At 39.8% G+C, this 15,031-nt stretch overlaps 1 protein-coding gene across 1 annotated transcript in view; it reads right to left on the bottom strand.

Annotated features, from left to right (window-relative positions):
- The window catches only part of VPS41 (VPS41, HOPS complex subunit), a 121,274-nt gene that overhangs the window by 41,478 nt on the left and 64,765 nt on the right, over positions 1-15,031 (bottom strand). The window contains exons 8-11 of the mRNA XM_006085361.3: positions 5,843-5,962; positions 4,587-4,733; positions 2,882-2,948; positions 450-547 (exon numbers count right to left, since the gene is read on the bottom strand). Of these exons, the coding sequence (XP_006085423.1) occupies positions 450-547; positions 2,882-2,948; positions 4,587-4,733; positions 5,843-5,962 (432 nt within the window). The remainder of the gene's footprint in view (positions 1-449; positions 548-2,881; positions 2,949-4,586; positions 4,734-5,842; positions 5,963-15,031) is intronic.

The following is a 15,031-nucleotide window of genomic DNA, read 5'->3' as shown; positions in this document are numbered from 1 at the left end:
TCAGAATCACTAGGCCACTGGGAAGTAAACAAATATGTCTGGACCACAGGAAATAATGAACTGCCCTTTCCGTAATTCCCTCTGACCACAGGGGCCCTGTTGTTGCAGCAGATCAACGTCACTGCTGTCATTTCTGGTAATGCACAGTGTCAGCTTAGTTTCTTCGCCTTTCAGAAAGAGGAATCCTTCATTCCTTTCGACTAAAATACCAAGAGAGATGGAAAAAAAGGACTCCCCTTTGCTCAGCAAAAGGAACAAAGGCAGGCGATGAGTGGAGCTTCTGAAAGGCAAATACGTTAGGTCTACAGGGCAATCTCTGCTGACTTTATTTTATAGGTCAGGGAGTTTTGCTCAGACTATAGCAGAGCCCTTTCATGGACAACCTGATCTAGGTATAATGCTGAAAATGAACCCACTCTTCCCGTTGTATTTGAAGTGAAATAAATTACCGTTTTTTCTGAAACCTCCTTCACGTAGGAAAGCACAACAAGCTGATCACAGAGAGGGGCAAGACCACTGATGTAGAATTCGGTTTCAAACTGGGACACTGCAAACAAAAGGGATAAAAGATTCATCATTAACAGGAGCAAAAAGCAGCACATAAAGGAAAGGACGCATCGACTCTGAATTTCGGATGCACTCATTTTAGAAATCTAACACAAAGGGCCACAGACATACCCTCCTGACAGCAGCCAGTCCCAGAAGAGGGCATCTGAAAACCTCACTTGAAAATTTCTATCACAAACAAAAAGCAAACCTGATAATAACAGCAGCATGAATGGTCAAATGTGACACTGTGCCCAGCTAGTTTAAAAATGACAGTTAAATCCCATGAAAACCCAATATAAACTACTACTAATAATTTCTTAAAAATGCCTGAGTTAGAGTTTTTCACAGTTAGGGTATTACAGGTGTATAAAGGTCACAAGGAAGGCTATTTGTAATTGGGAAACTATAATTCTTTTTTTTAACATTTAATAGTCATTTTATTTAAAGATTTAAAAGGAGGAAAGGGTGTATAAATATAGAGTACATGATGATAAAACTATTGTTTATGTGAAACAAAGGTCAGAGGAAATAAATTCCCTTCTCCCCCCTCCCCCTCCCCCTCCCCCTCCCCTTCCCCTTCTTCTTCTTCTTTTTTTTTAACTCATCTGTATTTAAAATATTCTAATACGTATCTCTCAGGACACTAAGTACTGAGATGTTCAAAGGTTTTCTTTTTTTCCTGGTAGAGGACAGCAGGATAGAAGATAGAGATCATAAAATAACTATGTTTATCTTGGTGTTATCAGTCTTCTATATTATCTTGTTCCTCAGTTTTTCACAGTACCATTATATTCTGCATATATCTATTCTGTATGTATTTATCTTTCTAAGGCAAAAAGTTATTAAAAACCCTACCACCAACATCTGACTTCAAATAAAAAATATTCCAGATTTAAATACCGTTACCGTATTAGCCATGTAATTTAAGTCTTTCAGTTTTTAGAAATATAGTCATTGCAAATGATTTATCTCAGCTTCACTTTGTTATAATGATCCATCAAATTTATATTCCCCATTCATCACCCAATAGGTAAATGAAATTTTCAGCTAACTTGTAAGACAGCAAAACTTTTCCTGCCACACAAATATGTCTCCTATTGCTCTCAGTTCTAAATAATACAAAAATCACGTTTACTGTATCTGTTTAATTGATAAAAGTCTGTCAGTTTTCATCCTTTCTATCTAAATAACTTTGCACTAAGTTTTAAAACTAAGTTGAAGAAGTAAATGGTATATCACCGTTGGCATACTTCCCAGAGTTACTGATTCATTCAGCCCAATATCATTTAGCATCTCCTATGTGCCAGGCATTGTGCCAGGTCCCTGAGGTACAAACACTGAGCAAAGACAGACCAAGTGTGTACTCTGAAGGAAGCTATAGTTTCGTGGAAAAGACAGATATGCAATGAATAATCACACGATCACTGCAACGGAAACAAGTGCTAAAAAGAGGAGAGTTCCACATGCCCATAATGGGGGGATGTGACCTAGTTGGGGAGGCCCAGGGGGCTTTCCCAGGAAAGCAATACTTGACCTGAGGTGTGATTAAGGATGATCCAAGGTCAATGAAGTAAAGAAGCAGGAGGAGCGTTCTAGACAGAGGGGAGGAAGGAGCATGGTAGGTGTAAGCAGGCCAGTGCAGCTGCAGCACAGAGACCAAGGAGAAGCCTGGCTGATGCCAGAGAGGCAGGTGAGGGCTGGCACAGGTCCCTCTGGTCGTGTCCAAGAGTCTCATTTTAATCCTAAGAACAACAGGAGGAGACTGAAGGGTGGTGACATGATCTGATTTGTAATTTGACTGCACTGGGGAGACTAGATTACAGTGATTCACAGGGGACGGAGATAAACCAGTTAGGAGGCTGCTGCAGTGATCCAGAAAAGAGATTATGGCAGTTTGGACCAGACCAGTAATGATGAAAATTAATATTCAGAAAACACACACTGACAGGACCAGATGTCAGTACTGTGCTATGAGCTGTGCACATATTAACTCTTGGAATTCTCACAAACAACATGTGAGACAGGTATTCTTTTCCACAATTTCCGGATAAGAATACTGAGGTAGGTAAGAATTTGTTCCAAATCCAGGTAGTAGACAGAACCAGAGCCCAGGTCTTCAACTTCAAAGCCAACTACAAAGTTCTTGTGTAAAAATTAGAAATATAGTTAGACAAAAGGGTCTCTGGAATGAAGTTTCAAAACTTAAAACAAACGCTCCTTGACCAGTTTCATCACGGTTCCAAGCGATAAGACCTGAAGAAGAACATGGTCTTAGGTTTCCCCTTAGCAAAACGGAGTCTCCTTTGAAGTTTTATACTCACGGAAGGCATACCTATTTCAACATATCGGCTGGGCAAGTCCCTCATTTCACTGGCATGCCGTTCCTTCACCGAGCATACCTAGAAAATAAATTCACAGGTTATTTTACTCACTTGATGGAAAACTCTTCATAACATGTCATTCACTATATGATACTTTCATTAAATTAACCATGTAGTACTGAAGATGGAGTGCACACAATCTACCCACTGACTTAAGTGACAAAAATTAATTTCCATGATATATAGCAACTGTTACTTATATTCTTCAACATTATTCTTCAATAAAGTCTTATTCCAGGGCAAAGAAAGGAAGGAAACTATTATATAGTTATAACGTTTCAAATGGCCCATTCTTTCCAATTCTACTTAAGAGCTACTTCTGTCATCAGACAATAAAGCTCTGGCAGAAGCACATATCCAAAAAAGGCCAATGGCTCATTTGGGCAACATTCGTACTAGGTCTTGTGTTTCTGATTACATATTGGTGATTTATTTTATTGTTGCTAAGTAATACTTAGCAAAAGTGGTACACACTCTTCTTCTTTTGAGTATATTAAAATCAATGTGTTATATAATGTAAATCAGGTAAACTATAGCCTGGCCCAGGCCTTTTTTTTTTTTCAGATCTGTAAGCTAAAAATAGTTTTTACATTTTTAAAGGGAAGGGAGAGGAGGGGAGGGGAGAGAATGAAATATTCAGCAGAAACAAAATGTAGCTTAAAATCTACAATACATAATGCTAGCCTTTTACAGTAAGTTTGCTAATCCCTATTTTAAATTATATGTATACAATGTGTGTGTGTGTGTATATGTGTATATATATATGAAAAAAGGAAAAAAAAATGTGTGTATATATATATATATATATATATATATATATATCACACACACTAGTATTTATCACTCACACACACAACACTCAACACCTGGTTGTTTTAGGGTAGTAAGACTAGAGATATTTTCTTTGCTATATTTTCTAAAGTAAATATATTCTATTTTGTAATAGGACACAAAAAATTTACATAAGATCAGCCATGGAGGTGAAAAAAATCTAAAATTAAATACTGATCATTGCCACTTTCATCAGGGATCAGGTTTTTTTCCTTTGTCTTTAGTTAGTATTTCTTATGTTCTTTTATAGTTGCTGTCCCTAAGTATAGCTACAACATAGAAAACTCTAAAATACAGAAAACCCAAAGGGAAAAATACAAATACTATTCGGTGTCTCAGCACAAAGTGAACACCATTAACCACCTTTTAAAAAATATTTTATAAAACTAACAATTTACTACAAATAATATATTATTTAAATATTCTTCCACAATTCTTTAATGTCTTCATAGCATTTCATTACATAAGTATGAGAGAATCATTGATCGGCTGCCTCTTGCATGCTCCCTATTGGGGATCGAGCCAGCAACCCGGGCATGTGCTCTGACCAGGAATCGAACCGTGACCTCCTGGTTCATAGGTCAATGCTCAACCACTGAGCCACACTGGCTGGGCCACAATTTATTTTTCATGGCATGGAAAAGAAAGACTCTATCTTAAAACTTAAGCATATGAAAGGATTGAGCATTAAATGATTATCACATGCTGATAATACTCAAGTGAAAGTATTTTAGTTGCAAGAAGCATTCAAGAACTCATATTCCTTTGGAGCATCTTCAATGAATCTATAACAACATGGACTTATTCTAAGACAAGCAAAACCACCTTGACAGAAGTCCCCCAGCCGATAATCAGTGTCACACTGTCCTTCCAGCAGAGGCTACAGGGGTACATATCTGGGCGAAGACTGATGTCATCCCGGGGCACATTAGTGATTCTTTGCTTTGAGGTGATGTCAAATATCTTCACACCCTGGAAAATAAAATAGCATTAACATGCTCTACTGGGGAGAAGAAAAGTAACGGAAAACACTGCTACACACCACTGACAACCAGCTCTGCAGAACACTGACGGTGTCTACGGAGCCCTGTGGGAGTCACGCAAAGGAAAATGCTCCCCCTCCACACAAACCTGTGAGAACCCCACACAAGAGAAAGCCTCTGTGCTTCTTTCTGCACGACGGCGATTTGTTAGTGGATGGCATCGGTGGCTCAAATACAACACAAATGTGAAATGTGCAGACAACTGCATTTCCAAAATGACAGCCAAGTAACATTTCTAATTGTGTAACATTCATTCCACTCACTACAAAATGAAGTTTGCTTTTCAGAAACACTGTGAAATCGAAAATCTACTATGTACAGAAAACTACACTTGACATTTAAAATACTCACATGGAAACATCGAGCAAGCAGCTAAGTGAAAATAAACCCAGAGGCCACAGGTTTGCTTGCCTTTCCTATGACCCAGGAAAAGTAAGTCCTGAATAGCAAGGTAGATTCTGGGAGAATAGAATAGAACTAATTTGCTAAGTTATACCTCAAAATTCAAAACGATATGCCAGATGTCAAAAAGATAATTTTAAACTTTCTATTTGCTCTAACTCATATTGAGTAAACTTTTAAGTAAGTGTAGCACCAAATATCATGATTGACTTTTTATAAGGCAAGCCTATATTTTTCTTGTGATTATATTGGGAGTAAAATGGAATCAGCAATATTGTGCACTTGTTTCATCTCAACTGTTACTTGCCCTTGGCTATTAGGCAAAAAGTATTTTCAAGATCACATTCCCAATGCAGCCCTTCAATTATTAAGATGCCTTTTCATTTACTTGACTATTCTCCATGCCTCAGGTTTCTTCCTCTAAAATAGAGTCCAGAATATGTTGGGAGTTCCTCTATTATGAAAGCCAAGAGCAATCTAATTTCTTTAACCTTCCAGGTATGACATGAATTGCCATTTGTATCCTTTAGCAGTGACCACCGCAACAAGTGGCATCTTTCCTCCTGGTTACAGCCCTCTCATTGCAGCCCCTCTTTCTCCTGAAGAAGCATTAGGAAGATGGTGACAGGCTCTTACCATATTATTGGCCCAAGCAATCAGATGGCCTCTCCACTTCACACTCCTTATGTTCCCTTCCCCTTCATGCAGAACAGAAGACTTCCATCTGCTCATCCAAGACCGTTCAAACAGCAGCAACTAGGGACAAGTAGTATAAAAAGAGAATTTTAGAAACCAAAAAGCATGCATAGATTCCCTCCTTACTATTTTTGCCTGGCCATTGACCAAATGACAAACAACTTATTCTTGGCAATTTTTATTCAGACTCATAGTACTATATCATTTGCATTTTGGAAAGAATTTCCACTACATTTTATCTTACCCAGGACACTGTTTAAAATGTATGTGTTGAAGTTACTACAAAGTCAAGCCACAAGATGGCACTAACATACCAAACTCATGGAGAATACTGCACATTAGTCAAAAGATCTGTATCACAAAATGTTCTTCAAATGATTGCCCAAGAATTAATTTATTTGGTAAATTGGGAAATCAAAACCTCATAATGTCTCTCTGAAAGTAAAAATATTAGTTACAGATTAAACCACAATAGTTAGAAGCAGTCTGTTTTTCATTTAACCCAAGAAAAATAACTTTTAAATGGCATTTGAACAGTAATTCATGTCATAAGAGAAATTTGCTTTAGGATTAAACTTATTTTAAAAGTTCAGAGTAGCTAGGGTCTTTACTGTAAAGGGGAGAATGTATTAAAAAAATATCTGCTAGGTAAGTTTTATTACCAAATATAACTGGTACAAACCTCTAAGGCTGTAGTTTAATAATTCATGAATTATTAAGGTACAATAAAATAGTTTTTCTTGATATATCCAATTTAAATACTTTAAGAAAAGACATTTATACAATATATAACTTAATATATACAAGATGTACTTATACAATGTATAACTTACAATAACCTCACACATGTAATCCTGAAACATGTTTACCTACCATTTAAAAGTCAATGTTGATGACATACAGGATTTTAAAAAATTCCTATCATCAGAGTAGATTTCACTTTACCTTAGTATATTCTATGTCCCTTCCCACCCATAAAGAAGGGGGGAAATGAGTATAGGAGAAAGAGAGCAAATTCATATTTTACTTATATTTTTTAACATGTCTTTCTCAATAGTTAGGCTCTTATAGTCAAAAAATACAAAATAAAGGGGAAAATCCTATAATCAAATGTGTCCATCTTCACAAATAAGCAGAGAATGGTCACTTTTAAATGCCATAAGGGCTTGAAGTTCTTTACTATCCATGGAAAAGAAAGATGTCCTCCACAGTGGAGACTGGAGGCAGGGCTTTTACGGAACACATGGAGTCCTGTCTTTCCATTAGACAGTTACAGGACATCCCCTCAAAGACCTGCTAACCCTCTCGTGCTCTCCCAGCCCAGGTCCTAAGAAAGAAATCGCCACACCATGCGTCCCTGCTTCCTGTTAGACCCTTAGGTCCTCTCTGTCTGTGATTCAGCTTTCCCAAAGAGCCAAGGAGGTAGGTCACTGAATGTGCTTGGTATTTTGTGACAGGGCAGGTATGAAATTTAGGAAACGAGGAAAAAAACCTGTGAATATACTCCTGGTACACACTCCACTAAAGATTACGGTAGCTGAAAACAAATTCATATATTAAACATGAGGAACTGATAAGACTGAAATGTTTCTCTTCCATCTGTGGTCTGGATCAGGTTGGGTGACTGGGCTGGGGCCAGGGAGTGCCCCATGACCACCTGCTGGGAGGAACTATGCTGGTCAGGACGAAGGTGTGGTGGAGGTGGAGGTGGAGGACTACATCAAGTTCCTGTCCTCACCAATTCCCACCTAGACATGACCAAGGCAGGATTAAAAAGGGAACAATCTGCACCTGTGTTTTAGAAAAATTAAGTATGCCCCATATCTTAAGTTAAAAATTCTATAAAATGATAAAAATAAGACCCCAGTGAAGGCCATGATTCAACTCACTACAAGAAAAAGCCTGCCTGGGAAGTGGTTGGTTGGGCAGAGGGGGCTGGAGGTGAGGGGAGTCATGGGAAAATGCCACGCAGGTCACAGGCTTTGGTCAGCACTGGTAGCTGACACCTGAGTAGCCACTCCGACCTTCACTTGATGACACAGTTCAGAAGGAAAGCAGGCAACAGAAAGGCACCTACCAAAGACAGTTGTGCCAGTTATGAGAGGTGGACAGTACCTGTGCACACTCAAATTCCTTAGTAAATGCAGAAAGCAGGCTTAAAAAAAATAAAGCAGTTCCCTGCTGCACCAATGATCATGTTCTTTGGCAGCCATTTTTCTAAGACAATTTTGTTCCGATTCAGGCAATAACAAAAACTTCCTTCTCCCACCACCATCCAACATAAAAGATTTGAACAAGTTCTCAGAAAAATCTATTACAAATTTGCAGCAACTTCAACTCTAAACACTGAAAATAGACCTCTCAGTAAATATGAGCTAACAAGAAAAACACCACTAGCAATATGGAAAAATTCAGTATTTGTAAACAATAGGACTTATCCAGGGAACCAGAGAAATCTCTCTGACTTCACATGGATGACAGTCATAAAACAGAGAAAAACCTCAAAAATAATCTTTCTTGTTCTCAGGTGACAACAAAATTAAGCAAGAAATTAGTAATAAAGGTTAAGCAAAACAAAATAACTGAAATTAAAAAAAATGATATCGTTGGGTGAAAGAGGAAATCAAACTATAATGGAGCGCTCTGAAATGAGAATACAAATACTACAAGCCTAAACTTTAGGGGATACAATCACAATTATAAACAAGGGAAAGTCCACAGCTCTAACAGTTAATGACCAAAAACAGATGTGCAGGTACTAACTACATGACAAAAACAAAAATACTTTACTGAGGGAAATAAAAGGAGAACTAAATAAATGGAAAGATACAATATATTCCTGGATAATAAGACTCAAAATTCTCATGAAGAGTTTAAGTCTTCTAAATCAACATATGATTTTAATGTGAGCCCGAAGAAATTCTCAAAGGGATTATTTCTAGAACTTCTAAAATACAATAAATACATTTGAAAATATGTAAGAATAACAGGAATTTTTTTTTAAATTAAGCAATTTGTGTGTGTGTGTGTGTGTGTGTGTGTGTGTGTGTATTGGCCCTGCCAGAAAGTAAAACATTTTATAAAATTAACACTCAAAACAGTATAGCAATGGTCCTAGAATTGACAGATGAAGGAGAAAGAAAGGAAAGAACTGACAAAGATGAATCAAATGAAAAGGTCAGACAGTGTGTGTGTGTGTGTGTTTGTGTGTGTGTGTGTGTGTGTGTGCAGGAAACAAGGCCTCCTCAAACTACCCAGCAGTATTCCCACTATCTTCCTAGAGGATCCTTTAGCATTAATGGCTCAAAAGCTTTAAAAATGAAACCAGTAAGTCCATGCCTAGAAATTCATGCTAAGAAATGATCAGACAAGTGAGTAAAGATGTATGTAAAGTTATTTATAACAGCCAGAAATGAACTAAAAACTCGGGAATGATTGAGTAAAAAGCAGTAGAGTGAGACATATGAAGCATATGCATTCATTTTTAAATGTGGTTATATATTTACTAGAGGCCCGGTGCACAAAATTTGTGCACTCGGGGGTGGGGGGAGGCAGTCCTTCAGCCCGGCCTGAGCCTTCTCGCAGCCCAGGAACCCTCAGGGGATGTCCGACTGATGGCTTAGGCCCGCTCCCCCTAAGCCAGCAGTCGGACATCCTTAGTGCTGCTGAAGAGGCGGGAGAGGCTCCCACCAACGCCGCTGGATTGCCAGCCGTAAGCCCGCTTCTGGTTGAGTGGCATTCCCCCTGTGGGAGCACACTGACCACCAGGGGGCAGCTCCTGTGTTGAGCATCTGCCCCCTGGTGGTGAGTGCATATCATAGCAACCAGTCATTCTGCCTTTCGGTCGCTTTGCATATTAGCCTTTTATTATATAGGATATTAACATAAAAAGATGTTCAGGACATATTAAATAAAAAAGCAGATTGTAAAACAGTTTTAAATACAATGACACTTAAATAAAATATGAATGTGTATCCATATATAAAAATCTAGAAAAATATCATAAAGTAATAATTAATCCAATCCTAGAAATAAGTGATAGATTTTCATGTTATTTTATACTTATTCTATATGAAATGTGAATTATTTTTATAATATTAATAAACATGGGGATAAAAATCCATTATTCTCTTATTTTTACAGTCAAGATAATTTAGGGGAATAGTTGAAACAAAACAGTGAAACTCAAAAATTCACTGAAATTTAGAAAAGAAGGAATGTGTGAGTATACTGAATATGAATTAGAATTAATTCACACAAACTGTAACTATTTTTAAATAAAACATTACTATGGAAAATTGTTAATGAAGTTTTGCAATAGCAACCAAAGTCCAAATTCACTCCAACTGATCCTTTCTGTTGTGGTTGGTGTGCTTTTTGGTTACGGTAGGAAGTTGTGGCCGGCTGGACCATGGCCTCCCTTTGTCTCCTGCTCTAGCTCCAAAGAAAACTTCCAGCAGAGGGAAAGAAGGAAGGAAGGAGAGAATTCTGAATTCAGTCCGTCTCGTGGTTGAGTCTGAGTTTCCAGAGTTCTGTTGCTACAAATCTTGTGTCATGCTCTGACATGAAATCAAAGCAGCAAAAAAGCTTCTCCCTTAATGATAGTTTTATATTACAGACAGCACATGGCATTCTGTGCAACTGATAGGGTGCTCAAAAAAGTGTGTGTGGGGCTAATATATTAACTTCTGTAAATGAAATAAATGTTAGTTTACATTACAATTTTAGACATGATTCATGTTATTTTCTTTTTTTAATGTTTTTATTGAGTTTTTTTAGAGAGGGAGATAGAAACATCGATGAGAGAGAAACATCATCAATCAACTGCCCCCTGCACGCCCCTCACAGGGGATCAAGCCCACAACTCAGGCATGTGCCCAGCCTAGGAATCAAACCGGTGACCTCTTGGTTCCTGGATCAACACTCAACTGCTGAGCTACACCAGCCAGACTCAAGTTATTTTCTGATGTTTTTCAAATAGCAGTAGTTTCAATCATTTTACCTTTATATTTTTTGGATGAAAAAATGAGCAGTAATCTACACTAATAAAAGAGTAAGATGCAAATTGACCATCACTTTGCAACACCCATCAGCCAATCAGGAGTGAGTATGCAAATTAACCCAACAAAGATGGCGGGTTAATTTGCATATGCAGGCGCCAAGCAGCCAGGGGTGGGGCGGCCACTTGCGTGCACACCGGCACCAAGCAGCCTGTGTCCTGGGGACAGGCGTCCTCAGGAGCCAGGCCGCTCTGAACCTGTAGGCCTGTGTGTAGGCTCGGAGCGGCCGTGGTCCCAGAACACCCCCAGCCACTCCGGGCCTACGTCCGCAGGCGCCGAACGGCCGGGGGCGGGGCAAGAACGTCGCCGGCAGCGAGCGAGGAGACAGCAGGGCCCTGCTTGCCCCTGGCTGTGGCAGCGAGGGGCAAGCAGTCTCCCACAGGGACCCCACAGAGAGCAGACACCAGGGCCTTAGGTGGCATCAAACAGGCAGGTCCGCAGAGAGCAGAGAACCACGGGGAGTAGGCCTAAGCCATCAGTAGGACATCCCCTGAGGGCTCCAGATTGGAGAGGGTGCAGGTCGGGCTGAGACCCCCACCCCTCCATGTATGAATTTCGTGCACCAGGCCCCTAGTGTATACATAAGAAGCCTTAAATATATTAGAAGGTCATTGTTCAGAAGAATTCTTTTGCAAGTCAAAAAATTTCCCCCTAATTTCTTAGTTCAGTATATGTTTTAAGGTCATGCTGGTTTTATCGAAGGATAATGAGTGCCATATTCTATTTTGTTCACAAAGATGCATGTATTTATCTCTCATCTCCCAAGCTGTATATGTATTGGGGATAGAGCCCACATCCTATACTTGGCTAGACACACAGGCATAATAAATAACAAATACTGAGTAGGCTTTCCTAGGTATACTAATCTTATTCTTTCCTTCATTGTTCATACACACAATGTGTTTCCTTTAAGAGGAGCTACGAAATTCCCCCAAACCCTTGTTACTTAGCCCATCTGTAGTTAGTGATGTCCAGTAGAATTTGCCCTAATCTCAAAAACCTAAAGAAAAGAATCCTGTGACTCTTTATATAATTACTATATATCCTTGCTTTGCCCTGGCTGGTGTGGCTCAGTTGGTTGGGCGTTGTCCCATGCACCAGAAGGTCACTGGTTGGATTCAGGTCAGGGGAAATGCCCAGGTTGTGGACTCGATCACCGATAGGGGGTGTGCAGGAGGCAGCCAATCAATGTTCTCTCTCACATGGATGTTTCTCTCTCCCTCTCCCTTCCATTCTCCCTAAAATCAATAAAAACGTATAATATATAAATCTCCTTGCTTTGAGAAAGGACTCACTTGCATTGACCCCATGTTCTACTCTTGAAATGTTGGTCTATTTCCCTTTGCTCAATGCCAGAGGATATAATTTGTGCACAGCTTGTCAAAATTTTGAAAACTACTTTTAAGGCTAATCTTCCCCTATTCAGTTTAGGTAATTGCAGTTCCTTTATTTCAGGGATGTCAACTGGGTCTGAAAGTGTTTATTTGAAATGTGTCTGCAGCCTGCGGAAGGCTCTGCGGCTGCTGCCGAGCCCCCTTCTCCCCATTGTCTCTGTACCTCGTCTGCTTCTCCTCCACGTTACCTGCCTGGCCCTGGAAGCCTCCATTTCTGCATTCCCTCACCACTCCACTTTATTCTTCACTAATGAGTCCTATTTTCCAACCAATACATAGTATGAAACTTTAAATGTCAGCTAATAATTATGGAATCATTCCGATTACTGTCCTTTGAAACTCTCCAAATACATCTGCTGTACATGCAAGATTTGATTTATCACATTTTGTAGGACATACGGTTTCCTACAGGAGGGAGAGGACCAGACAATCCACTCTCCGTTTGCTTTTTTAATCCTAATCTATGGGAATTTCAAGCAGAAGCACATTGTCTGGCAGGAATGCCAGGGAAAGTTCTGCTTCAGTGATTTAAGTAAAGATAGGCTGCTTTTCTTACAAACATCCCACCCTCATTTAACTACCACAAAACGATCTGCCTATATTTCACTGACATTTAATAAAATCCATTTCTTTCTTCTAGTCATAAAACTGCCTCGAGACCTTCCAAGCACGAATGTTCTACAAAGCGTTTTAGAGGGTTACCATTGAGCGAACTACCTTAAAAGCAGCTGGTTAATTTATTTGGTTCATCTTCCACATCCTGTAATAGTGAATTGTCATTATCACAATACTGAGAGCAATTTAAGCTCAATGGGAGCTAAGTACAGAGAGAGAAAAAACTGTTTCCAAAAGGTCTATTTTTTTGTTGTTGTTGTTGGAGAAAAGTATTTTAGGGCTTTATTTCCCATAAATCCACATTCTGGCAGTCAGCACTCTCAGTACTTGTATTTCAATAGGAGCCCTCACATCTTCAGCAATATACTTTATTCTTCTATGTTTCGGGCTGATAAATCTATCTAGTACTTTCCTACCCGACAGAGTGGACAGGATGCACATCCCAGGGTCTCCCTCACAGGTGGCGGGATTCCTATCGGGCTGTAATAAAGCTGCCGATTCTGGCCGCACAACACCTGTCATTACCCATCACCCACTCTTCCCTGATGGAGGAGAGGAAGTATGACTGGCCCCTTTTTAATCATCTTGTGATCTTTCAAGTCTATAAATCACTGGACTCCTCCAGGCTTCCTGAACACCAGCAGCACTGCTCGCTCTCAGGCAGACAAGAAAGCAGGGAAGACTGGACTGAGGTGTAAGGCCTGGGCCGGTCTCAGATACCAGGTGCATTCCTGCAGGAAGGACCAGGGGCTCAGACAACACAAAGACTCCATAAAAAGCAAAACGCTCCATCAGAGAAGCTTCTGGAGCTCAAGATAATATAGCAGAGAAACAAAGAAAAGCAAACCCAGCAAATTACAACATGCCAAATAGGACTTTGCTCTTTCAAAACAGACAAAGGGAATAATGAGGGGGAGGACTTGTCACAGAAGGATTTACAAACCCAAGATGAGGAATGAAATTTTCAAAGTCAAGAAGGCAAGTGAGAAGAAACTGGTGAACACCGAGAAGACCGGGGATGGTAGGTGGCTGCTGACAGCAGACAGGAAGGAGGCTGGAGTCTTGATGGAGGCAGGAGCGGCTGGAAGAAGATCCCAGTGAACAGCCAGGGCCTTTGTCTTGCTTCTGGCTTCGGCCCGGTACCAAACTTTAGAACACACAGCTTTTTCAAACGCCATCAAGAGAAGACATAAGGCACATAGGAAGAAAAAGGGAACTTCCCACATATATTATCGTTTTAAATGCAATGGTTATTTTCTGAACAAGTTATAATCCTTCAAACGCCTTTCCCTTAAGGCAGCGGTTCTCAACCTGTGGGTCGCGACCCCTTTGGCGGTCGAACGACCCTTCTACAGGGGTCGCCTAAGACCATCCTGCATATCAGATATTTACATTACGATTCATAACAGTAGCAACATTACAGTTATGAAGTAGCAACGAAAATAATTTTATGGTTGGGTCACAACATGAGGAACTGTATTTAAAGGGACAGGAGGTTGAGAACCACTGCCTTAAGGTAATTAACTTGCTTAAAAGCGGTTAATAGAGGCTAATCCTGCTGCAGACGATTGCCAGGCCACTTGATAGGCCTCTTGCTTCACGTAATATTTGGGTAAACACAAGTCCAATGCCACACAGACTCTGGAAAACCCCTCAAAATTAACTGATCCTGTGAAAACTACGTAGATAGAATAATGTTTTGAAATTTAAAAATACTCCACATCAACATAAGGAACAGTTAATTTACTGACCAAGAAATCCAAGCTCTGGGTTCAATGTGATTAAAAAAAAAAAAAAAAAAAAAGCTAAGTGCCACTTAGGAGCAGTTTCCTTTATATTAAAAACTAGTGCCCTGGCTGGTGTTGCTCACTGGTTAGTGCTGACCTGCACTGAAGGGTTGTGGGTTCGATTCGCATTCAAGGCACACATATCTGGGTTGCAGGTTTGATCCCCACCCCCAGCCAGCGTGCATGCAGGAGGTAACCAATCAATGTGTGTCTCTCACATTGATGTTTCGTTCTCTTTTTTTCTCTCTCTCTCTCCCTCTCTCTCTTTCTCTC

The sequence above is a fragment of the Myotis lucifugus genome, unplaced genomic scaffold (genome assembly GCF_000147115.1).
Source record: "Myotis lucifugus unplaced genomic scaffold, Myoluc2.0 scaffold_18, whole genome shotgun sequence".
In the NCBI taxonomy this organism is placed as follows: domain Eukaryota; kingdom Metazoa; phylum Chordata; class Mammalia; order Chiroptera; family Vespertilionidae; genus Myotis; species Myotis lucifugus.
This window is presented reverse-complemented; position numbering and strand designations above follow the sequence as displayed.